The 24,712-nt window shown below is 37.5% G+C and overlaps 2 protein-coding genes across 3 annotated transcripts in view; both read right to left on the reverse strand.

Annotated features, from left to right (window-relative positions):
• The window catches only part of LOC110067770 (tRNA wybutosine-synthesizing protein 5-like), a 12,666-nt gene extending 3,538 nt beyond the window's left edge, over positions 1-9,128 (reverse strand). The window contains exons 1-8 of one of the 2 annotated variants that reach the window (XM_020775095.2): positions 8,644-9,128; positions 3,071-3,137; positions 2,524-2,649; positions 1,800-1,849; positions 1,591-1,683; positions 942-1,115; positions 357-426; positions 208-273 (exon numbers count right to left, since the gene is read on the reverse strand). In XM_020775095.2, coding sequence (XP_020630754.2) covers positions 208-273; positions 357-426; positions 942-1,115; positions 1,591-1,683; positions 1,800-1,849; positions 2,524-2,649; positions 3,071-3,137; positions 8,644-9,113 — 1,116 coding nt within the window. In that variant the 5' untranslated portion in view covers positions 9,114-9,128. Of the gene's footprint in view, positions 1-207; positions 274-356; positions 427-941; positions 1,116-1,590; positions 1,684-1,799; positions 1,850-2,523; positions 2,650-3,070; positions 3,138-6,667; positions 7,210-8,643 lie in introns of those variants that run through there. The other variant, XM_020775096.2, reaches the window with a different exon arrangement.
• A 1,779-nt stretch (positions 9,129-10,907) lies between these two features.
• On the reverse strand, positions 10,908-15,281 carry LOC110067772 (glutathione S-transferase omega-1-like). Its single transcript, XM_020775099.2, has 5 exons — positions 15,115-15,281; positions 13,575-13,737; positions 13,143-13,243; positions 12,166-12,277; positions 10,908-11,396 (listed from the first exon to the last, which is right to left on the reverse strand). Exons 1-5 carry the CDS (start codon positions 15,202-15,204, stop codon positions 11,167-11,169), a joined length of 696 nt encoding a protein of 231 aa, XP_020630758.1. The 5' UTR covers positions 15,205-15,281; the 3' UTR covers positions 10,908-11,166.
• Between the last annotated feature and the right edge of the window lie 9,431 nt (positions 15,282-24,712).

Below are 24,712 nucleotides of genomic sequence, written 5' to 3' on the forward strand. Positions count from 1 at the left end.
ACTTTTGAAATTTAGGTAGCAACTTTTTGGATTTTTGGCATTATGTTAGCAAATTTTTTGCATTCCAGTGTGCAACTTTCCAGCATTTTACTAGCAAAATCACGAAAGACCTACTTGCAAATACTCATTTGCAAATGTAGTTGTTTTTTGGGGAAAGCAATCTTTTAGAGCGAGTCTCAGTGCTTTGACGCTGTTTCACTGCAGTACCTGCTTTGCAACGGATGAAAACTGTTCATTCCAGTCAAACTGGTCCTCACCAACCATGACAGAATCCTGCCAAAAAATAAAATCAATCATTAATTGAAGGAAAAATACTTGACTGCATTTAAGACTGCAACTAATAACTTAATGCTTACTTGTTTTAACTGTTCCTCAAATGTCTCGAAAGTCAGAGGACCTTGCGAGATAAACGATTCCAGATGCGTCCTGGAGCGAGAAAAAAGAGCAGTAAATACCTTTGGCTGAGGTTTAATCTTAAGGTGGTATTTTTGCACAAGGTAAATCAACAAAATATCTAGTGCCCACTCAGCAGCAAGGCCTGTACCACAGCCTTCACTGAGGAGGAAGTGGGAACGAGCGACCTCAGACTATCCTAGAAAGAGGCAAAGTTTTCATTTTATTAGCCTGTGTAACAAGCGTTTACGTAAGACGAGCTTGTTCCGCATTCTGACCGCGCGCAAATTGGAGTGGTGTGGCGAGCGAGGTAACCCAATCGTCCCATGCTTCGTCGATGTTTTTGGCTCTTGCTTCACATTTTCACCTGACTGGCAAATTAGGGCTGAGATGTGTTATCTTGACAAAGAAAAATGAGATTAACACGAATTTGTCTCCATGTTCTGTCAAATTCTCTGAACTAACACATTGTGAGAATTGTATGGCATTCACAGCAAGTGGAATGGGAATTAACATTTATTTTTGAAAAAAAAAAACACATGACTTACATCAAATCTTCTGGTTCTTCATCACTTGAATCTTCTTTTTCGAGAGCAGCGAACTTAAACTTGTCTAAGGTCTGGTTAGGTTCCATATCACAGTCAGTCGGAATGAAGTCAGCTTGGTGCTTCCACCAGACGTTCACAGCAATGTTTCGATCATACGACCGCACTTGATGATACCTGATGAGGCAAAGCAGTATGAATGCGTTCTAGTCTATCACCCATTCAAGAAGGGGTTGAAAAAGGTTTTGTTATCGTTTTGAGTCTCACATAGTTAGCAAACCGGTTACTTCTAATCCAGACCAATTTTCAGCTATAAATCATCTTTTTCATTGTTGATTGAAAAATGAGCCCTGGGGCGCTTTCCATCTAGTCAAGAATTCTGAAAATCTCGGCTTGAGGCGAATGGTAAGTTTATGATTTTTTGGTTTGCCCTAATGGACGATTTAGGGGGAAAAAAATGCAATTTCTAGGAAGGAAGTCCTAAAGTTTGTATACATTTTCCACTTGGGTGAACAAACACAGTGTTAGCCACTTAACTCCAAACCTTCTGGAATATTTGACTAAATGGAAAACGCCCCTGACATTTCCTTGAAAGCATCTCTTTATAGTGCACTTAACAGAAAAGCACGAAATAGAGTTTGGAAAAACTCACCACTTGTAAGGAATGAAAAGACAATCTCCAGGTTCCATGGTCACATTAAAGTACTCTACATCTTTCAAACTGGGATACTTGACGAAATCAACTCTGAAATATGAAAAAAACTTAACATTTTAGTCACTCAAGAAGCGCTGAAGTTGGTAATGGAGCTCACATTTTGCCTGTTAAATACAAACTACAAATAAAAAACTGTGTCATCATACCGATCGACATCTACTCCAGAGTATCCACCAGAAGGGAAATCAATTGGTACCTATATAAATAAACAGAACCATTAATCATACTGCTGAAAACAACATTTGTTAGCTAGTGTGAGTAGTAAACCATGTTGTCGCATTATGGTAGTATGTTAGACCCTAGTTTGGTGGGGGAACTCTAGTTTTGGCACTGACAACACAACAGCACAAGGAATGCTGTTAAGTCTGCTTGTCATCATCTTATTAGCCTCCACGCTGCCATTTCAACACCATGTCACATGTTGGAATTTTACCCCAACAGAGCCTCTTAGGGGTTGAAAATTGTGCTTCACTACAGTACACAGGCTATTTCATTTCAACTTTTCTCAGCTGAACCATTCCAAATCATGGTACCTCTAGTCTAATGGATAGGTTTTAAAGGAAACAGAAACTTGCTGTCAATAAATAAAATGAAATAATGACATCTAATCAAGCCAGTACAGCACCCTTCTCCCAGGAGTACAAAGGGATTAAACCATCACACTGTAAGAGCAACCTGACAAAATCAGGGAGGGGGAGGGGGAAATGAAGTTCTGAATTAGCTAGCATACACAATCCCATAAAATGTACACATATGCTGAACAAGAATTACACTATAGCTTGGGTAATTCAGTGGTAGGTGCATGTACTTTTTGAAATAGTGACTTGTCTCTCAATTTATGCTTTAATTTCTAGTTTAGATGTAACACACCTTGCCTTTGTATTTTTTGTAATCTATAAATAAAAGTTCCTTGGTTCCACTGAACAAACAATTGATGTTGTCAACATCGTCATTATGCAAGACTGACTTGGTACCACCACTGCTAAACCACATGACCTAATCAGCAATAAGCAAATAAACACACAAATAAAATTATAGGTTAGTTTGAAAGAAGAATGCTACAAACACATCTTACAACAGTCTTCTGGACAATAACATCAATGATTCTACAAATAAATATTTCAATATCTAAAAATACACAATTACAGAAATAAATACAAATTTATTTAGTTATTGATCAAAAACTAATTAATTTTTTACATTGTTTTTAATTGTTTTTAAAATAACGATAAAAAAATGAATGAATAGATATGTAAATAAAACAGAAATTGAGGCAAACATCAAACACGGTAAGATTTTGTACAGAAAATAGTGTAAGGTACTCTTGAATTACATGTAAAGGGATAAATCATCCAGGTTCACTGGTTCACAGTAGGATCATTTTAGACTAAGGAATAATTTTTCACTATTGACTAACCGTGTCAACTAACATGTCTTTCACAATGTCTTGACACAAAAGTGGAGGTGGCAGCATCACATCCTTCCTGAGATTATAAAGTAAAAGACAACAGTGAGAATGAGAATACAAAGACAATAATTTTCTTTTTCTTCACACACCATATTCAACATATTGTATTAATAAACTCATTTTGTTCAGAAAATGTCACAGTGCATGTAGGTGATCTATAGCTTTTCAAGAACTATTTATTACTTTTACATGTAGATCTATGACAAGCCTCAAGCACACAATAAATCAAGTGGAACCAGATTCAGTTGACATTAAAAGTAACATCAAAATCATGTCATATCTATTCAATGTACACCCCTCGAGAAATAATAAATATATATCAATAATTTAAAAATTCATTTTGACATTAACATATGATATAGTTACTGTTTATTTATTTATTTATTCATTTATTTTTTTTTGGGGGGGGGGGGGGGGGTTAGTTTGAAATGTTTCTTTTTTAAATAAAAATGTCCAGTTATAGTATGCAACTTTCTCCTGATCAAATTGTGTATGAAACACTAATAGGTTTCCAAACTCTTGGCATTTAATGAAGCAAGGATCCCAAACGTCATATCCTCTAAAGTCCTCTTTGAATCTGAGCACTGAGGGATTTCACAACGTTACCTTACCTAAATACCTTAGAACTGGAAAGTTGATATTATGAGGAGAATTATATTCTCAGAAATCCAGAGACAAAACTAGTTACAGCAGTACAAAAAACTTTGAATAATTCTAGTTTCAAAGGGCCGAGTGGTCAGGTTTAGCCGCAGACTGAAAATATGATTCACTTGCAGTTTTGAGTTGTTTTTCTGTTTGAATAATTTGCACTGTTCAGTGACCATACAGACTTGCAGACTTAAACTAGTGTAAGTTATAAAACCTAGTATTTGTTTTCAACTTTGGTTGGTACATTTGGTACTACAGTATATTAAATTGGATAATTATGGGTACATCAGGTGTCAAATTAGATTTTTAAGGAGACTAAATCTTAATTAAAAGAGTCTGTCGGTAAAGTTAAACACATATAGATTTTAGTTTACAAAATAAGATTATTAAATAATTGTCCAACCAAAAAAAATTATAAGGATGCAACACACTCTTTATTAAACACATAGTTAAAAATAAAAATTCACAAAAACATATACATCATTGAATAATGCTAGGACAATAATCCCAGTGGCAGTGCGGGCATTATTACTATTTGCAGTACTATCCATGTGAAACAAGGGCTAAAAAAGGAGCAAATCTAACTTGCCATGAATTAAAGACATCTAAATATGTCTTGGATATGTAAATAAATTTTTAAAGTAAACAGGTGATAAAAGTTTAAAAGAAAACTGCTCAATCCTGGATACTGCCATTGACAGAGCTTTATTCCCACAGCCAGCATGATTTTAAGACAATATTTATTTATTGCACCAGGCATATGGCAACCAGTTAGAATGGTTCAAAATTAGTCACTGACAGAGTTACACCAGCTGACACACCACAGCTGCAGCAGTTAACAATGCTATTGTTGTCATTAAATTATCGTTATTTAGCTAATATATTCTTTCCAGGGTTAGTAGCTGTAAGAAGATATCACTTGTTTGCAAAGGGAAAATTATGTTGTTGTGCACCATGTCACAACAGGATGTTTTTTTTAATAACCCAAAAGGAGGAGGTTACAATACCACAGCTTCCTTTTGTTGCACTGGGTTGTGTCACGAGAGGAAAAGGCCCCACCATCTTTAATTCAGTAAATAATAATACAAAGCTATATTTAAAAAAAAAAAAATGTCACAACAGGATGTCTACACAGACAGGTCAAGGAAATCTGCATTTTTAACTAGTCACTAGGTACGTATCAACTTCTTTTGTTATTAACTAGTTATTGTTACAGCTATGGAAGCTGTCACTGTTATTTGTTCAGGAAAATTGACAACATCTGTTACACCTGCACCAGGAAATGCATACTGCTCTATTTTGAACTAATTTAAACTAATTTAAACTATTCCTGGGTAGATCATACCAAGAAATCAGGATTCAGCTGGGTGACTTAAAGTGGGATACTTATCTTCTGTAGATGTTTTGTCGTAAATTGGCAGCTGAGTAACATATCAATTTTCTACTTAATTGTTATCAGTTTCAAGGAAATTGTAGCCAGTGAAATCATGTTCACCTTGAAGTTAACATATTGCTGGTTTATTTTACTGCCCATGCGGTGCAGGGCTATTATTCAGAGCCCCATAAGGCATGATTAGATGCCAACCTCGTTTGAAGACTCGTGAAAAGATATATAACGCCCAACACCCTTTTGGCAGCTGGCACAGACAGCTTGCTATTTAGCACCAACTTATAACATTCTCATATGACATTACACATCAAGCCCTATCATTTTTCATGTTCTCCTTTACTTGGGCCACACAAAATTTTAGACCTGAAATCTCAGACATATAAAAGCAAGAAGGTGGAAAAACTGCATTCACTGTAGCTGGACTGAAAAATTGAGGTTAAGAGACCGTATGACTGTGTTCCCAGAAAAACCATCACAAATTCTTCGTAGTCAGTTCAATAATGATGTTGATTTTTGTCCCGTGCGGTTTAATGAGGCCACTAAAACTTTTTGCTATGGCTTTTTAACAAATAGAAAACTTACTGGTAGTCATTCTTCAAATCAAAAATTTGTTTATTTTACTCTTTTCAAACCAATTATAGGATGACACAACCAATAAAAAAAAAGGATTTTGGGGAAAAAAATTTGGGAAATAGATTCTCTCTTATTACTGTTCATGTAGTTGTAACTCTCATAGGTGGTTAGAGAAAACTTCATATATACATCATGCATTCTCCATTCCTTCACATTGACATTTACGCCACATATATGTATGGGTTGTCGACCAAGCGTAGGGTCAAGATGGCTGGATATTGGCCAAGTTCTTTTTTTTTTTTCTTTTGCACATTTATGGACCAAAACGGAGTTAATGCCCATAAACACCCAAAAAGAACAAGGCCAATATCCAGCCATCTTGACTGAACAAGCCTGGTCAATAAAGGATCTATTTTAAAAAGCTTTTATGAAAAAAGGGCACTGTTTTCCTGCAGCGCACAGTGGGTAGTCTTGAGCAGGCAAGATGTATGGGTTATTCACCAAGTGTGAAGTCAAGATGGCTGGATATTGGCCTAATTGTTTTTTTTTTTTTTTTTTTTTGCGATTTTATGGACCGAGACAGAGTTGAGGTCCATAAACTCGCAAAAAAAGAACAAGGCCAATATCAAGCCATCTTGACTGAACAAGCTTTATGGCTTTCAGGGAGATTTTTCTAACAGGACACAGCGCCATCTCGCCTGCTTGGGTAGCCAATCACAGCACAGGATTTGGTCAGTTCATCTTGCTCTCTCACTAAACTAGCCATATAATAAAAAAATTAATTTCACCACGCAAAATAAATGGCCTTCTTATAGGTCTTAAAAGGTGTAAATTCCAACCCACTTCACATCCTCTTCGCTTCTTTCAGCCCAGAGGATGGCACTGTTAATTGGCAACTATGAGGGGAACCTTCTCGAGAAGCAAATTCTACTTACTGAAGGAACGGAGGAACACCGTTCACCATGTAGATATCCTCCTGTTCATAAGTCGTCACAAACTCCTTGAAGCTTATGTCAATAGCAGGAAATGTTCGAATCTCCTTTTTTCGTTGTTCCGCAGTAATATTGAAATCGTTTGACTCGGGCACAGACAAGAAGTATTCATCAGTCCACCTAGTAAAAGCTGGTGAGACTTTAGCTCCACCTCGTATCAACACAGGCTTAACAGGGGCTGCGTAAGTTTTGAAGAATTCCACAGGAGTTAAAAAGTCATTAATCACTTCAAGTGAATGTTTTACGTTTTGTGATCCCAGAGGTTGTAAATGGCCCGGGTGCAGGTCAAAATTCGTCGAAGGTAACTCGTCTTGCGAGAATTCTGCTATTGGAATCAATGCAAGTTGGAAATATACGAAGATATGGCATACAAGAGAATTTCTTCCCATGGTACGTATCAAGTCCACATGCAAGCATATCCCAAATTATAAACTTTCTGCATGAAATCTTTACTCGTTTCTGAGCATTATGCAGATAGAATGACGTCACATGTGAGGACAGAGGAGAGAAAGCCTGGGATCGAGGTTGAAGCATGTGGCGGAAGTGGACAGTAACGTTTACAAGTGATTCGGAAAGTTCTCAAAATTATACACGTCTTTGTCCAGAGTCTGCTGGTCAGTCAAATCAACTTAGCCATTGCGCTGAACAATCTAGTGAATAGCCTGCGATCAAGTTCTATTGGCAGTTCTTTGGGTTGCTGGCTACAAGAGAGTTGGCCCGTCGTCTCGCAGCAAGAAATAAAGACCTACTCGCAACTGAACGTGTGTAAAAATGTCAGATAAGATTTTTTAATACTTTGTGAAATAGAAGTTACTCAAACCGAAAAATTAAAACTGTAGAGTATATCAAGTCCAAGGAGCCGAGCCCGGCTACTTCTATACGAGTTAGAGTTACCATTAATTAGTGTGGAAGTCGCTGTGGGCGGGATATGTGGTGCGTGAAAAACATTAAATCCTTGCAAAACATGAAATCCTTGCACTATTTGAGACTAAAATATACTATGCGATCTCAGACCAAACCCTGATTTTTAAAGAGATGAATCGAATTAATAAGAATAGAACTTGCCCCAAAAATCCGACCAGACCAGAATACTCAAATTCCGAACATACCGGCCCTTATTTGAAAAGCTGATTGCTGTTTCGTTTTAAACGACTTTCGCTGCGTCTTTCTCTGAATTGGCACAGTCGGCTATGCAATATCCTTACACGTAGCCAATACCCTTCAGGTATCTGATTGCTCACGTCGCAATAAGAGATGTAGATTGATAGCTTAACAGAGTTCTAACATGAAGTAATTTATACTTACACATGTAACTCTCCGAAAACACACAATAAGAGACAATGAAGAAAGAAAGATTTTGCGATTGGAAAAATTAAGCAGAAACCTACAACTCACTACAAGAAAAGAAAGCCAAGCATCTTTGTTGATAAAAAGAGACTACAGAGAATAACCTGGCAATGACCTGCGAGTCAAACGAACAGTAAAGCACAAAGCAAGTAAAATAAAATATATGATACAGGAGCATATGGCTTTGGGCTGTACTACGTTACACCAACCGAGTGCATGGAGATTTTCTGGCAAATTAATTAACTGTAAATATACCACTCAAAAAAATTGTATTGTGTGCAAGCTAGGATTGTAGATGACCTTCATAAGTACCTACTTCTTAGGTAGCTGGTTACAATCATTGGAATTTTATCACCGGATGGTTAACAATTGATTTGCATGAGCAATTAACGTGTTTTGAAGGCAGGTGCAAAAATGGTGGCAACGCTGATTGAATAACAATAAAGCGGAACTGAATCTCTGCATGGATTATAAGAACAAAATGAACAACTGCAACTTCTCAAATCACAACAAAATAAATATTTTCTGAAGGCAATATCAATAATGAACAGAAATTTTGTATTTTTACTTACTGGATAAATTTGGGCACTCCGTTCACCATATACACGTCTTGGTCTCTGTAACTCTCGACGAACTGTTTAAAAGACATCCGTTGTAAATCGCCTTTAGTTCGATTCTCTTTCTTTCCATTCTCAACGTCGATTAAAAAGTTATCCGATTCGGGAACAGACACGAAATACTCGTCGGTCCATTGAGTGAATGCCGACGATAATTTCGCTCCGCCTTTGATCAAGAGGGGAAAACTCGCGGAGACGAAATTTTGAAAGAACTTTCTTGGTTTCGGGAAAGCGTATAGTGTTTTCACAGAACTCTTGTTGTGTCTTGCACCGAGTGGTTCCAGATGACCAGGATATAAAGACGGGTCGTCATTTGTACAAACAGACTGTCCCAGAAATAGAAACAGCAAGAAAGCTGGAGTAATCGAGGATGTACCGGCTATGGAGGCCATGCTGATCATTCGGTAGTGGCCGTACATTAACATAACACAGTGTAAAACAAAACAACTCGTTCGTATAAATTTGCATGTGTCCAATTGTGAATAATTTTAATAGAAACATTATGTTCAAGTTGAAGCTTCCGCCTTTACTGTATCGACAATAACATAGAGAGATGAATTAATTCTTGATTAACTTCGATGTAAATACATTTTCTCCTTCACTTGTTGTGCTATGATCAATTCTTAGAACTACTGAATAGCTTATTTAGATTAAAACTGAACGATTGTTTTTTCGTTGTAAATCATTGACGCTCTTCAAGTCAGTGGCACTTCCTGGATAATTGATATTGTTTCAATACATCTCAAAAACACCTTTTACTTGTGTACGCATTCTTCATTGTAACAATCACGCCATCTACACCGAGCTAAATTGAACGAAGGTAAATTAGTAATTGATATTTGTATCGACATTGCTGCTGTGGCCTGGTAGCGTGAGGGAAATCGACTCTCTTTTTTTGTGTGTTATTTTTTTTTATTTCTTATCTCTAGCGTCTTTTTTTTTTTCCACGACCGCATTTTGTCTTTTTATAACCGGGATTTCTTTTTCTATCCGTAACTTCTATTTTTCCTAGTACTTGTTTTTCTGAAGTCAAACCCGCGTGTTTTGAGCGCGGCGCGAGGCTTATATCACGGCGCGCATCTCCGCATCTGCGTCACATCTCTCTAAAACACATTTATAGCCTTGTCACAAACTATGATAGACTCTGAGGAATTTGGATCAAAGCTAATATAACATACGTTAAAAGAAATATCTTATAAGGGAGACAGAGGAAAGAGAGCCTTGGAACGAGGTTGAAAAATTTCAACAAACAGCAGCTGGGCACGAAAAGTCATAATAAATGGAACTTGACAGATGTATAAAATGATAACCAATAGAAATGAAAGAAAATGCTGACACGCTTTCAGAGATTGATGCTTTGTGATTAACACTGCACAGTTGTTTTGCATCAACGATCGCATTTGATACCTGATTAATTTGCCGGGATTTCAGTCGGTCGTATTGGCGTTAACGACTTCTGCCGCCTTAGGAAAGCAGTCGGCCAAAAAGAACATAACTTTATCGAATTCTACATTTCATAACCTTTCTATTGATATAAGTTTGTGCAGGTTTCCTTCAAAACAGCGCGCGTACGAATTTTTTTTTCTGGGGGACACCCGCGAAGGTTTGAAGTGACCTTAACTGTGTTCCCGACTTACGGGACGAGGGGGAGGCGGGGTGAGGAAAAAGGGTAATTTTACGTAGCATTGAAGCTACGAAAATGAAACTTGGATTGTGTGTAATACGATCAAAACATGTTCTCTTTTAGGCCGGCAACAAGATGATGTGTAATCTAGTCCTCTGGCAGATTATATTACGCTATGTGAATGTTTTCATGGGCGATGAAAAATTGATGAGTGAGATCCTCCTGGGCTGTCCGTGTAAGTCAATTTCACGTCACAAGATTGGCTATTTCACAGGATTTGAGGGCGGGAGTGATGTAAAAAAAAAGGAAAATGTAATGGATAAAAAAGTGTGAGAGAGGTTACCTTAGGACTAAGACCTATATGGGATATCAACTCTCGTTCATACTATACAGTCGCGAAGAAGCGCGACAAAAGTTGACCCCGAAGGCAGTCAGTCAAGAAGGAAATGACCAAAATTACACTGCAGATAGCTCAGCAAAAGCAGTTGCTCTAACGCCTTCTTGTATCTGAAGAATTGTTTTTAGATTATTTCTCTTCCCCGAAAATGAAATTCCATGGCGAAACGTTAACTTGACATCAAAAACTGACAAAGACTGTGCTGACGGTATTTCTTTTATTCAGTAAAATTACGTAAATACAGAGAATAACCAGTTACAAAAGCCAAGAGCTATCCTCGCATGACTATTGTTTTTATAACAGATTTCAATGATCTACGAGCTCTTAGACTAAAAACTACATTACTTTTCAGTTCAACCTACTTGAGTCAGCTTTCAGAGATAAATGAAAACGCAAATGTCCTGTATCTAGACTTAATGAAAGAAAATGGCAAAAGACCTTGTAAGAGGACTGTTGTTTACGCCTTTTCTTCGATGCCGACAAGCTGTGAGTCTGGATTTCCCTCCCTGTACAACTCAACAAACTTTTTATGCCACTCCACTGGATAGCTACATTCCTTGACTGCGGCTAAGTTGGTCATTGCCGCGCACCAAGCTGAGAGGACTGGGAACTTGCTCAGGTCATCCAGCATATACAGGCGCTCAATCCACGGCCACATCAGGTAGTCTGCCATGCTAGGATTGTCACCTGCGGCAAGAAACAACCATATCTATTTGGTTATTAGACCGTTACAAGATATTGCTAGGACTTACGCCTTTTATACCAGTAAAGGTTTATCCAGTTGGTTCCGTTCCTCTCTCGACCCTGCCCCAGGGAATTTCCTTTAGGATAAGTTCTGTCGCCTTTCTGACACCTCTGTATTCGCTTACATGCTAGGTAAGTCTATGTTCGAACCCAGTGGCCCGTAAGGTTGGCGCTTATCTCCGGTTTTCCTAGCATGAAGCTATTTCTACTTTCCCCCCCCCCCCCCGGATTGGATGCTAGCCCATCACAGGACTGCTGCAACATTAAATTTGCCGGTACCCATTTATACACCTAGGTGTATCAGAAAGAGGCACTGTAAGGGTAAACTGTACTGCGCAATAACATCACGCAAAGGCCCCTGCCAGAGCTCACACCCAGACCGCTCCCAGCTTGCTAGCTAATTAGGCCACCGCGCCTAGCTCACTTGCATGGTAACAATAAAAAACAAAAAGATTTCTTAAATAACTTAAAATTGAGTTCAGTCGGGTAATTTCTAATTCTTCTTTGTCAAGAGAGGATGAAGAGTATGAGAGTTATTGCCTTATTCCCGAGGTAATTCTTCTTAAGCTATGTTAGGCGTGTCTAGAAATAACCAATCTTGTGACGCAAATTTTGCTGAAGTGAAAAGCCCAAGAGTCTGTACGCGTATTGTCATCCATAACGCAAAAGCTCTAGATTTGCATCATCTGTTTTAAAATTGGTGGCACCTCACCTCCGACGAATTTCTTATCTCCTAGCTCTTTTTCAAATTCAGTGAGCTGCTTGTCTAGTTCTTGCTGCTCTTCAGGGCCGCCTGTTCGAGATTTATAAAAGGCGGGAATAATCTGCAAGAGAAATGCATAAGGTTTCAGGTAAGTGTGGGTACGATAACAAATTTTTTGGAAGTCGCGGAGTTTACCTTTTCGCCCGCCTGGGTTCAACCCCTAAATAGGTTGGGAATAAAGGAGAGTTCAGGGACTAAACTAGAATGAGTACAGATCATGTACAATCTCCCCCAGGTCCTGGACGTATTGACCCCGTTGGTAAATTAAAACTAAGATTTTTTTTGCTAATAACATCGTCGTCCTACTATTTAAAACACATTTCAGTTTAGGTCCCGTTCACGCTACGCTGGAGGAATTTGAAAACGGATTTCACTCTGAATTTCCGTCAACACTACGCCGGAGGAATTTAAGGATGTAACAATTACCGGTCATTTTGGATTTGCGTTTGTGGAACACTTCACATCGTTGTCAAAAAGCTCCGTTTTCAAAATGTTTTCCGTCCACATGAAAACGACAAGTCGGCGTTATCAAATTTCTCCGGTTTGAAGAGGGTTTTCGAAAAGTTCCGTTTTCGTGACGGATTAGTGTGGACTTTAGACCTAACCGTAGAAATAAAGAAGCGTTTTCAAATTTCTCCGGCGTAGTGTGGATGCTACTTTAGAGCGCCTTCTTCGCCTAGTTCAAAAGCCCTGAACGTATCTTTGAGGAAAGTTTCATTTATTCATTTCGTTTGCATTTCTTCTCCAAAGTTTTAGAACAACAATAACTCAGTTTAAAAAAAAAATGCTCCTGTTGTTATTCGCAAAGTTACTTGCATTATTACCTGCATTCTCTGACCGAGTTACGCCTTTGTTATTACTAACTCACGCGATTATTGTAAACAGTTATTACCTCAATTGACGTAAATAGATTAAACGATACGTACCTTGTTTCCCAAAACTTCAACCAGCAATCGCTGCTTGTGTTTGGAAAAGCTGTCGTTAGGAAAGAGGGGTGCCTTTTCCGGGTACATATCCTCCAGGAATTCTACGAGAAAAAGAAAGAAAATATTGGGAAAGCCTCCGAGAAGGCTCCAGGTTTGGGTTTTGCATTTCAGCGCTGCTATCTGGCGCACGCTTTGTCGCGCCAGCGAGTTTACGAACTACGTGTGGTGGGCTTCGGGCGGCTTCGCCACTTGCCTGTGTGTATTTCGTGACTTCGTCGTTCGCGGCAGGAGAGCCTGGTTGCAGGCTATGCTGGAAAACGACAAATAGTGATCTACTTAGCACTAGTCTCAAGATGGACACTAACAACCACATGTTAAACTGAGGGGGTAAGCAACGAAAATCTCTTAGAAATAAATTCGGACTCCACTTACCACAGCAGATTGCAGATTCATAAATGACCTTTCCATCGGGCATCTCAATAGTTGGGACCTTTCCCAGAGGGTTTATTTCCAAAAACCACTCTGGTTTATCCTTCAAGTTGATATTCACGCACTCATACTCAATACCTTTGGCCGCAAGCACAAGGCGGGCTCTCTGATTTAATCAGATTCAAACACAGAAACTAGTAATTACAATACAAGCTGGATTATTTTAGAACATGCCATAAGATATTAAAAATTTATAAAAAAAAACGTTCACTGGCTATATAAAGTTAAACCTTTCAGAGCTTTCGGCTGTCAGACTACAGCCTTCGATGGATAAAAAATGGAAAAGATAACAACAACAAATATATACAAAAATAGGTGGAACTATAAAAAGAATATATTAAAATGGAAAAATATAAGTGTTAATAAACTAATTGTTCTTTTTTAAAAGAATAGAGTATTGATTGGGGAGCGGCCTAGAATTGTTATCTGCATGATCTATCGAAGCGGTGTGCCATGATTCTAACGTCTTGCGAATACGTGAAGAACCCTTGTCAATCACTTGGGAATTTTTAAAGTCAATAGAGTGATTTGAAGACCAAGCGTGTTTAGCGATGTTGGAACCTCTTGCGTAAGACACCACATTCCTCATGTGTTCTATTTTTCTCGTTTCAAAGCATCTGCCAGTCTCGCCTACATAATAAAAAATATATATATATATATATATATATATATATATATATATATATATATATATATATATATATATATATATATATATAACTTCAGAGAAGTTCAGGTCTCACGAGTAATCATCGTTTTATTGCTACAGAACTGTTTCGTGTGGTACAAGGACCACACACATCAGGCAATTTTAACGACTGAACATTGCCTGATGAGTGTGGTCCTTATACCATACGAAACAGTTCTGTAGCAATAATTAAAACGATGATTACTCGTGAGACCTGAACTTCTCTGAAGTTATATATATATATATATATTTTAAATCGTTTCTATCGCCTTAACGTTTTTATTACTCATGCCGCAATTTTCTTGTATTGTTTCTATGTAAATATTTTAGAGTTTTAGTCAGTGTCTCATTAGCATTCTTATAATCGATTGTATATATTTGGGCGCATGCAAAATAATTTTCCTTTTCAACTTGAAAATGACCGTCGAGCGGTCGAAACGTCGTTGCTTTTTAACGTTAACTTTTTTAGTGAAATCCGTTTCTAAAAATTTGTTGATTCGGACTTTCACTAGTAATTAACGAAAAGAAAATATCGCTATTTGTAGATTTCCAACACAACATTTTACTCGAAATACCAAATAAAGATGGATGACCCTTCAAGAAGGATTTTTCGTCTCAAATTGTTCATCAATGCATCCAGATTTGAGAGAAACAACATGAAATAACTACGGACATAGGAGCCGTCTCAAACGAATTATTTGTCGTCTGAAATATATTAGGCCATTAACATCGTGATTACGGTTGTTGGCGAACTTGCACAAAAACTAGCTACATGTAAACGGTCGTAAACATTACCTCAGCGAATGGACAGAATCTCATACTGTACAGACGAAGACCGTCCCCTTTTCGGGCTGGTTTTTGAGATCCACTGGAAAAATGACTCATTTTCTTCAACAAACTAATCCACACACTACACTGCAGCTTACGGCAAACGGAGATCTGCTGCGTCACCCTGACCGGTGTGTTTATTTTCTGGTCACGCTAATTTGCATTTCTTTTGAAACAAGTCACGGCTCATTGCGTCACGTCACGGCTGTTATTTTTGGCGTTCCCAAACAGGGTCCAAACAATGCTCAAAAGTAAAATCTGTCCTTTAGAAAACGAGTTCTTTACCTCCAGGATAGCCTTCATGAAAAGGCCTTATAGAAACATCCGCGAGTGGAATTTTTGGAGAACGAGATAAAGAGTTCATGTTCCAACAGTTATCTTAAACTTTCACGACTGTTTCCATTGTTCAACTCGATCAAAAACATGAAAATGGGTTCTTTTTAGAAAGTTCTGAGAAGAAAAGAAAATCCCTTGTTTATGGCGATAATCAATCTGTAAGTTCTCTTGGCTCAGTCCTGAGTGAGTTACATGGTACTTTGTGTATATGAATTTATAGGGTCCATAACAAGGATATTTAGCAGCTCAGAGAAACACGGAAATTTACTCCGATAAAAAACAACTGGCTTTAGACGATTAACTATCCTTGCCACGAGCAATAACCTTTTATTTCGGAAAAGATGGCGGTATCTGGGGTCGAGAATGCGAGCGGTAGCAGGTGCGGATCTAGGAAAAATGTTGACCGATTTACTGCAAAACAAGCGCCGAAGGCGCAAGCTCCTAGGGGGGTCCGGGGGCATGCTTCCCCGGGAAATTTTTCAATTTTAACTTAGGATGGAGGGCCACTGGTTCGTCAGTTTTTTACTGTTATGTGTTACCCTCTGTAAATAAAGTTGTTACTTATTTACTTACTTACTTACTTACTTACTTACTTTACTTACTTACTTACTTACTTACTTACTTACTTACTTACTTACTTACTTACTTACTTACTTACTTACTTACTAATTTTAACTACCAAAAGTACCCTTTCCTGGCTTTTTGAGAAGGTCAGACAATATATTTGCCAGTTCCATTCTCCTTGGATGAAGCCTTGCAAATCTGCGAATTATTTCGTCAAAGTCAATGGCCATGTTGTAATGAATGTGCAGCAAGGCAGGTCCTGTCAATCTCATCTGTAACATCGTGCTTCGTAAATATGTTTTCAGTCGCCTCAAAGCCATTGCTAGAACGAGTTTCCAATGCAAAGATAAATCATTTGTTCAAGTATTAGAAAGAGGACAAATTTCAGCCCAGACAAACACGTCTGGGTATCAGGTCAGCCAGGCGTGTGCATACCGAACGAAAATAACTTTTTAGTAAAATTAATTTGTCCTCTCTCGACCATTATTAACAAAGACCCGAACTAACCTTTTTTCCTGAAGTAGTCAGTAATTTGTGACATCTTGACGTTGTTATGTATTTCACACTCTTTTTGAAGTCGTTGTCCAAAGACGCTGAATGATCATACAGGCTAACCGAATAGCAGAATTGCACAAATCGCCCGGGGAAATCTAATTTTGGTCTAGACGCCCGCGGCGATGATGTGATGGCGTAACCGCCGTCGGGAGACTAGTGATTTCGCGGCTGTAAAATTTTGCCGCCAGAACGTGTCTATGACCCTTGTCTATTTCCGGTAATTGGCAAAAAAGAATAAATAAAAAATAAATGTCAAAACTATTTTCGACTTGCAGTATATTATATTCAACTTGCAGTTTACTTTTATTAAAAATATATACATATCTACTGATTTTTTTTAATTATGAAATTCTGACCAATTTCCGTAAAACGGTGGAAACAGGTATGGATCCGCGCCTGCTTGTTTACAGTCTATCGAACTTTATCTCTGGCAATCTTTGTTAGCCTTTCCTTTGTGCACTTTTGCAGTGAAAAAGCCGGTTCACCGCGTCAAATGGACAGGATAAACCTGCAGATACGGAAGGTACAGGAAACCTGACAAATAACACTTTAATAAGATAGAAAAACACCAAACACATAATGATAAACCATAAAGGAACATGGATGGCTAAGGATAGAGAAGATTAACACGGCTTGCAAACGACGAAGTTGAAAAATTGAGGCTAAACTTTTCAATATGCGCAAACCGTGACTGAGCTCCTTTAAATACGCTTAAATTTGGCTATTTCCGGAAAACAAAATCACGAGAAATTATGAGAACTAAAGAAAATGTTAAAAAGAAACCGAACAAATGACAAGATTTAAATTCTACAAAGAAACTGAATTCTAGTTTACCGTAGTGCAGCACGTTCTTTATAGAAAACTTCGTCCGCAGGAATTTTGTTTGTATCGACGGTTAGATCTTCATGCGATTGCGTAAGCTTATTCATTGTCAGAGAAGAGGTTTTCTTCCAAAGATATTTTCCAAAGACGTGAAAAAGAGGTAAGAAAACTGAGTATGCGTCATAATTTGCGCGCGGATAAATTTCGTCATTATTAAAGTTGAATTATGACGCAACTGTAATTACTTAGCTGGACCAAAAGTACGTTTTACGACGCTTCACCGCGGTGTTCTTGTCTGTGAGATTTTCGACAGTTAGAGGACAATTTCGATTTATCAAATGTCTTACTTGGCTCCGAGGCTTAGGAGAATAAAACAAAAGAGACCGCCTCGGGTCTAAGGGATCAATAATTAACTTCTTTTTTTATTATTCCGTTAAGCCTCGCGGAGCCAAGTTAGAATTTAAATATATCAAAATTGGCCTATTAACTATAAACATAGCATATTCGGATCATATCAAAATTCCTTTCAGGTGCGTGTTTTTTTCCCAAGTTGCTCATTTTTTACAATTCAAAGCACACAATCTTAACGTGGGATGCATTTCTTTTGTTCAAAGCATATTTCTCGTGGCTGTAATGAATTTTAATGTGGGTATATATAAAGAAGTGTAGAATGACACACCCATTTTAGCGTCGGTCGCCGTTGCATTGAAGGCAAGGGCGAAGACATCTTAGTCGCTGTGCTTCCTTCAGGCAAGTCCATATTTTCTTTATTTATCGCCGTTGAATTGAGGGCAAGGGCGAAGACATCTTAGTCGATGTGCTTCCTTCAGGTAAGTCCACATTTTCTCTAGCTAGTTACGTGTCCTAGCTGTTTCCCTCGTCTTTCAATTTGATCATTTAATGGTATAATAAAACTTTCCTCAATGCTGTGAAAGCTTCGAGGTGCATGTGCTTTTCCTTGACACCGAAGACTGTATTTAGGCGAAGTTGAAAAACCGAATGGCAAACATTTCTCCTGTGAGTAACTGAATGATTATTTTTAATAAAATGTTTGTTTGCAGCTTGATAATCTGCTTGGTTTGCCGTTTGACTTTGTCATTCGCAATTTGTTTCGTCACCTCGGAGCGCTACCATGTACACTCTTTTTAACTGTTATAAAAACAGAAAATTCCAACCGCCTTTGCCTTTGCTCTGATACGAAGAGAACAGTTATCTAGTTATATCAAAACCTATAACTAATCTTCAGTTCGTTCCCACTGCAGTGCACCACTTTGTTGGTAGTCGTTTAAAATTATTATTCCACATTTTGAGATAGTTTTGTTAAGTGCAAGGCCGATAGATGTCCGTCAACTGATACTAATACTCAATCAAGTCAGTTTTGCTCGAGTTAACACGCGAAAAACTTAACCATGACTTTCCTGTTTTTTCACAAGAATTGACCAGAGGCAGCAAAGTTGTATCCAAAGGAATTGAATTGGAGTGACAGGCGTCATTCACCAATTCAAATGAAGTGTAGCACGACCAGCTATGGACTCCTGGCAAGTTTTCGTGTTGACGACAACTCCGTTGAAGTTCAGATAAGTGAATCACAGTTGTCGCTAGATTTCATTTAATATAATCCTTTAAAGTTTTGCAGCTAAGTCCAGTTTAGGGGCATTCAGACGTAACATTAGAACCGGTTTGCAATTTAATAAAGAATGTGATCGATCTCAAATGAGTGCGTGTCGCTGGGAATTTTGTATGCCTTGGTGCTGAATGTTTCGTAATTTTAATCTAAAACAAAAAGTCTTCTCGTAACTGGCAAACGACTGGAAAAGAAGGCTCCAGACACGAATCTTAAATTATCATGCAACGGTAGCGAGATTGAGCAAATAACTTCACAGAAACTACTTGGGGTAAAATTAGACACTCACTTGAGTTTTACTGAACACATAGATGACATTTGTAAAAAAGTGTCACAACGTATTGCGGTGCTGAAGAAGATTAAGCGTAACCTGCCTCTCGCTGAGCGTAAGCTTTATTTCAACGCCTTGATCAAGCCGATAATGTTGTATGGCTCATGTGCATGGTGCACTGCGTCAGAAGAGAACGTTAACCGCGTATCCAAGCTGCAAAAGCGAGCAGTTCGAGTAATCTTGGATGCGGATATCGGTGAAAGAAGCGAGATGCTTCTCAGACGACTTGATTGGCTGCTACTTAAGGAAGAATTAAACCTTAAAAGGACTAGTTTAATATTTAGGCGCATCAAAGATGAAAATAATTGTCCGAGTTATATGACAGAACTTTTAACGAGAAACTCAGACCGACACACCAGAATCCGTCGCTATGGAAAATATAACTTACTGTGCCCCTCCTATAACAGAGAAACGGAAGGGGGGCGAACTTTCCAAGCCAATGGAGCAAAACTATGGAACAGCATCCCTTTAGACATTCGCAAGAAAGACTCCATTGGCTCTTTTAAATCTTCTGTTAGAAAATATTTTTTGTCCAAAAACTCTTAGCTTAGTTTTTAGTTGTGCATATCTAGATTTAGATTTTTTAAATTTTTAACTTTAACCATATCTTTAAATTTCTAGCTGTATTCTATTTTGTAATTTTTATTATCTTATAAGTGTAAATACTTTTTAATTTTTTAACCTAGGATAGAGGGCCACTGGTTCGTCAGTTTTTTACTGTATGTGTTACCCTCGGTAAATAAAGTGGTTACTTACTTACTTTAATGGACGAGTCTCGTGTTTGGACGTATTTTTGCTTAAAATTAACCCACAGACAAAAGTGACACGTGTTATTTATTTCGTACAAGTATTAAGTTAAAACACTTTTCATTTATCTTCCAAATACAGGAAATCGAGTACCGAGTCTAAGATCTTACGATTTGGTGGCACTAAAGTTTTACTGTTTTTTTGTTTTTGTTTTTGTTTTTTTTTTTTTTTTTTTTCACATAATCCATTCGTAGGATGCTTCAGTTTATCGTCCTGCGATCGTGTTTTTCTGTTTAAAAAAAAAACGTTTTTGAAATCCATAGCAAGAATCTAAGAACTAACTTATTGACTACACTGGCATATTCGTTTATTAATTCTAAAACAAAAAATTTTTATCTGAGCTGCAGCTTACTGACGAGCCTGTAGTCGTAGTTCAATGAGGAAAATGAGCAAAAAATAGCAAAATTCTCAGCGCAGGAAAAGATTTGCAAGCTTGTTGGGCTAGCTATATTGTTATTTGTTCGCCAACATGAGAGCAATTGGCTTTTGAAACAAAGAGTACAAAAATTGAATTCAAAACAATTGACGTCAATGTCTGCAAGCAGTGAATATTGCTCTTTATCTCTTATCCATTGACAGAAAAACTTATTGCCAGAATGTTGTCATGGAAATCAAACGCAGATGAATCCGATGGATTGACCACACACTTCCCAAGGTTGCTTAGAGATGGACACCAACTGGCAACAGCAAACCTGGTTGGCCAAAAACCACCAGACGCCTGCCATGAGCTCAATGAGGAACAACATATCGTACAAAATAGAGATAAATGTAGATGGATTGTGGCTGGCTTAAGCCCCACAGAGAACGAAGAGGATTAATTAAAAAAGTAAGTAAATCTCGTTATCAACCTTACAGCAAGTCAGTTCAGTTTATCTTAAATGACGGCTGTCCTTCATTGTCAACTCATTCTTACGCTACCAAGTTGAATAGAAATACATGAAAGATGAAGAGCTGTTCCAAATCGATTGTTTTAATTTGTGACGGCCATTTATTATGGTTCAACTTTCTGACCACAACATGCGAACAAGTTTATGGGGTGAGCAAGTTATCTGTCCATGAAATAATCATAAGTAAACCTAGGTGATTAAATAACTAAAGTAGCTGCCGTTTGCTCTGCTATCTCCAGGACGACCAAAGATGTGTTGAAGGACAGTTCACGAGTTTCTGGATTTATTCATCAACCTTAATTAAATGAATTTCATCAACGTTAACTGAATTTTGGATGGCAGTGTGCAGAGCTTCACTTCTGGCGTACGATCGATGACTATGGGAAAAACATCTCAGCTCAGATAAGTAGATAATGGGTTTCCTATCTTTAAACTCCAAGAGTGTTAAAAATCGTGATTCTGATTGTAAAATTGATAGATTTTCAAGTTTCGTACCATTGCTGCATATAAGCGTGCGGTTGTCTTGTTGTCCACAAAATGCCATAATTTATATCAGTACAATACACGTGCACTGTATTATGTTCGATAATAATAATTATAATGAGACTACCGATTGTTTGGAAGGACTTTGGGTCGAACTTTTGTTGGTTCAGATCATTTTCGCGTGGGGGGTGGAGTTATTATGTGAAGGAACATCCTGCACTTTTCATTTTACGTTCTTGGAATTAAGCGTCTGAAAACGTTTAGGTCAAGAGGAGAATACCACGACGTAAATAGTCATAAAAATGATTCTTTAATAATCATTAAATCCAATTTTAATAGCTAGCTTATATTATAACCAAGTTAGAAAGAATTATCCTTGATTCTTAGAAGCGCGAACAATACAACCCATCTTGGATTCCATGGGAATACTATTTCATTTTTGAAGAAAATGCTAAAATTCGAAAACACATCAAAACAATACTGTTTTCTGAAAATTTGCATAGTTATCAACTGTATCTAACACTGCTGTAAATTTATTAGTTGACAAGGTAGTACTGATTAAATTTCCTTTTTTCTCTGTCTCTCTCGCTCCAGGCGGCTGATATATCACTGTTGACAGAAAGGGCAGCCATCTTGGATCGCAATGTACTGTTGGACTCTGGCACAACTTGACTATTGGAAACATCAAATCTCAGATAAGTACATTATTTCTACTCTCGTTAACTTTTAACAGTTTCAGTGTAAGAATTATGAAAATCTCAGAAACTGATTAACTAGAAGATATTGTCTTGATGAAGAACCAAATTCTTAGAATTAATATTAACAACAATATGAGAAAATCAGTAACGAGAATGCACATTTTGAGCATGGGACGTACTTAAGAGTTATCACTTTGAAAAACTAAATTCTCAGAGTTAACATTTAAAACAATATGAGAAAACCAGTAATGAGAATATACATTTTGAGCACGGGATGTGTTAAAAGTTACCACTCAGTTCGTTATGCTGAAGGTCAACCTGAAACTCTCGAATATCATTTCTTGTAATTCATATTTTTTTCAAGGTGTTGATGAAGACCATAACCAAACCTTGCGGAAATGTAGATAAGAGAAAAAAATATTTTGCTTAATTGAAAACAATGGTGGTTTCTTTTCGAGAAAAACTTAAATGAAGAGGAAGGGGTAGTAATTAAGACATGACCGCGGCTTGTCAATAAAATCAACTCGTGAATGCTCACTAGTTTTCCCATTAAGCCTGAGATGAATGATACATCGCATTGTTGTTTTGCATGTATACATCCTTTACACTTGAGTAGTATTCTCGAGAATATAAAGTGAAGTATCTTGATTGAAAGATTTTAATCTTCCAGCTCGTCCCTTCTCATACATCGCAAGCTACTTGCAAGAGTGCTGTTTGAGTACAACCGTATCAAAATTACTATTAAAATTTAAAGTAAGATTGCTCTAAAAAGGGCTTCTTCTGTTTTGTTTATGTTTCTGTCGAGTAAAGAAGTATTTCGAATCTTGAAAAAATTTTGGAAAGGCTGTTTTGTTTTGTTTTTGTCGAGTAAAGAAGGTATTGAATCTTGAAAAAATCTTGGGCACAGCTAGTCAGATATCCGGACTGCAATAGATCGTTTTTACTGTTTGCAATGAAAAAACAAACAAACAAGAAAATGCGATCTTATAGAAGATAAATAAAGAAGGCACTTCTGCAGGTTTTAGGTCTATGCGCTATCCAAAACTTCAGATATTCGCCTAAATGTTTTGCACAAATTTATAGAGCCCAGTACGGTGCCGCCATATTGGTGTACCACCTTGGTACACCAATAAGTGAATCTTTGTTTACAATATTTGCTCCATAAGTGATACAGTTTCCTGATGGATCTACCAAAACATTAACTCTGAATATTGAAAGGGCGTAGCATGATCAACTGTGTCAAGGAATTTGAACTCGATGTATTGAATACTATTTGAGCGACGCGGGTTTTCTTCCTTACAAAGCACTATCGGTTACTATTTATTTTCTTTACGTTATATTTACACATCTCTGTATTAGCTAGGAATTGGAGGAATAAAATAATAAATAAAAAAATAAAAAACTCAAAATTTTACAAAAAATTTATAAGCTAATTAGCGCTTCTGCCACTGAGAAATTTTGCAGTTTTTGAAAGCCAATTTCTCCGCGAATATTACACCCAAAGAGCCAAAAGCTTCACCAGTTACTAAGTTTCACAAGCTCTTTAAATTGTTGTAGTCAATTATTGTCTAGCGTGACACCTTCTCCGTGCAAAGTGGCATGTTAATGAGGAAAAATGTCTGCAAAGAAGTCAGCAAAGATTCGCCAATATGGCGGCCGGAAAATAGTGTGATAATCTGGAGCTTACTTGGTTATCTAGGCCACTGTTTGCCTGTACCGCACAAACCTATAAATTAACACTTTATTACTACTTTTTTTATTTCACGAAGGGCTCACAATCATGAGATAAGTATGTCGACAAACGCGATCGTAGCTCTATGTCCCGCCCTGCCATAACTCTAAAATTCAAACTGCATTTGTTTCCAAACGAAGGACGTTATTCCGCTGAAATGTTGTGAAGATATATACTTTTCGCACTTATGCCTGATGAGGATAGAAACTCTTGTGGCTCTTTAGGTTTGGATTTTAAAACTTCATGACGTCACGTGAACACGTTCCATTGAATTGAGCATAGATTAAAGTCTGCTTATTCAGATCTAATCATTAATTAGTTCTACAGTAATAATTAAGACAAAATCCGAGAGAAAATTGACCAATTTCAGTTTTTATTGGACAAAAACCTTCTTCCGGAATATTTGTAAGTATATGACAGTCCTTTTTGCATTTTCTAAAAGCTTGAGATATAAATAGTTGGCTGAAATAACACCCAAAATAATTTCCCATGGAAACGTGAGAAAATAAATTTCAAAGTTCAGAGAAGTTGTGCAAACAAAGGTAACATGTCATCATCAGCTTCATTTCACCAGTAATTTCAAGCGTTTCATATGAACTTCAAAATCTGTTTTAGACATTTTGTGTTGTTAGAAATAATCTCCTTTGAGAAGAAATTTGAAACAGTCGCACAGACGTTTGCTATACAATGTGAATAATCTCGGTACAAAGTTTTTTTTTCCACCTG

Source organism: Orbicella faveolata, unplaced genomic scaffold (assembly GCF_042242905.1).
Source record: "Orbicella faveolata isolate gen_17 unplaced genomic scaffold, um_ofav_v1 contig_12, whole genome shotgun sequence".
NCBI classification, from domain to species: domain Eukaryota; kingdom Metazoa; phylum Cnidaria; class Anthozoa; order Scleractinia; family Merulinidae; genus Orbicella; species Orbicella faveolata.

Bases quoted from the DNA above. Each gene is read 5' to 3' on its own strand.
- LOC110067772 (XM_020775099.2), bottom strand. From the start codon at position 15,204: ATGAGTCATTTTTCCAGTGGATCTCAAAAACCAGCCCGAAAAGGGGAC. The intron at 13,244-13,574 runs GTAAGTGGAGTC...TTTTTCTCGTAG, and splicing joins TGAATCTGCAATCTGCTGTG to AATTCCTGGAGGATATGTAC. The intron at 12,278-13,142 runs GTACGTATCGTT...TTTCTCTTGCAG, and splicing joins TTGAAGTTTTGGGAAACAAG to ATTATTCCCGCCTTTTATAA.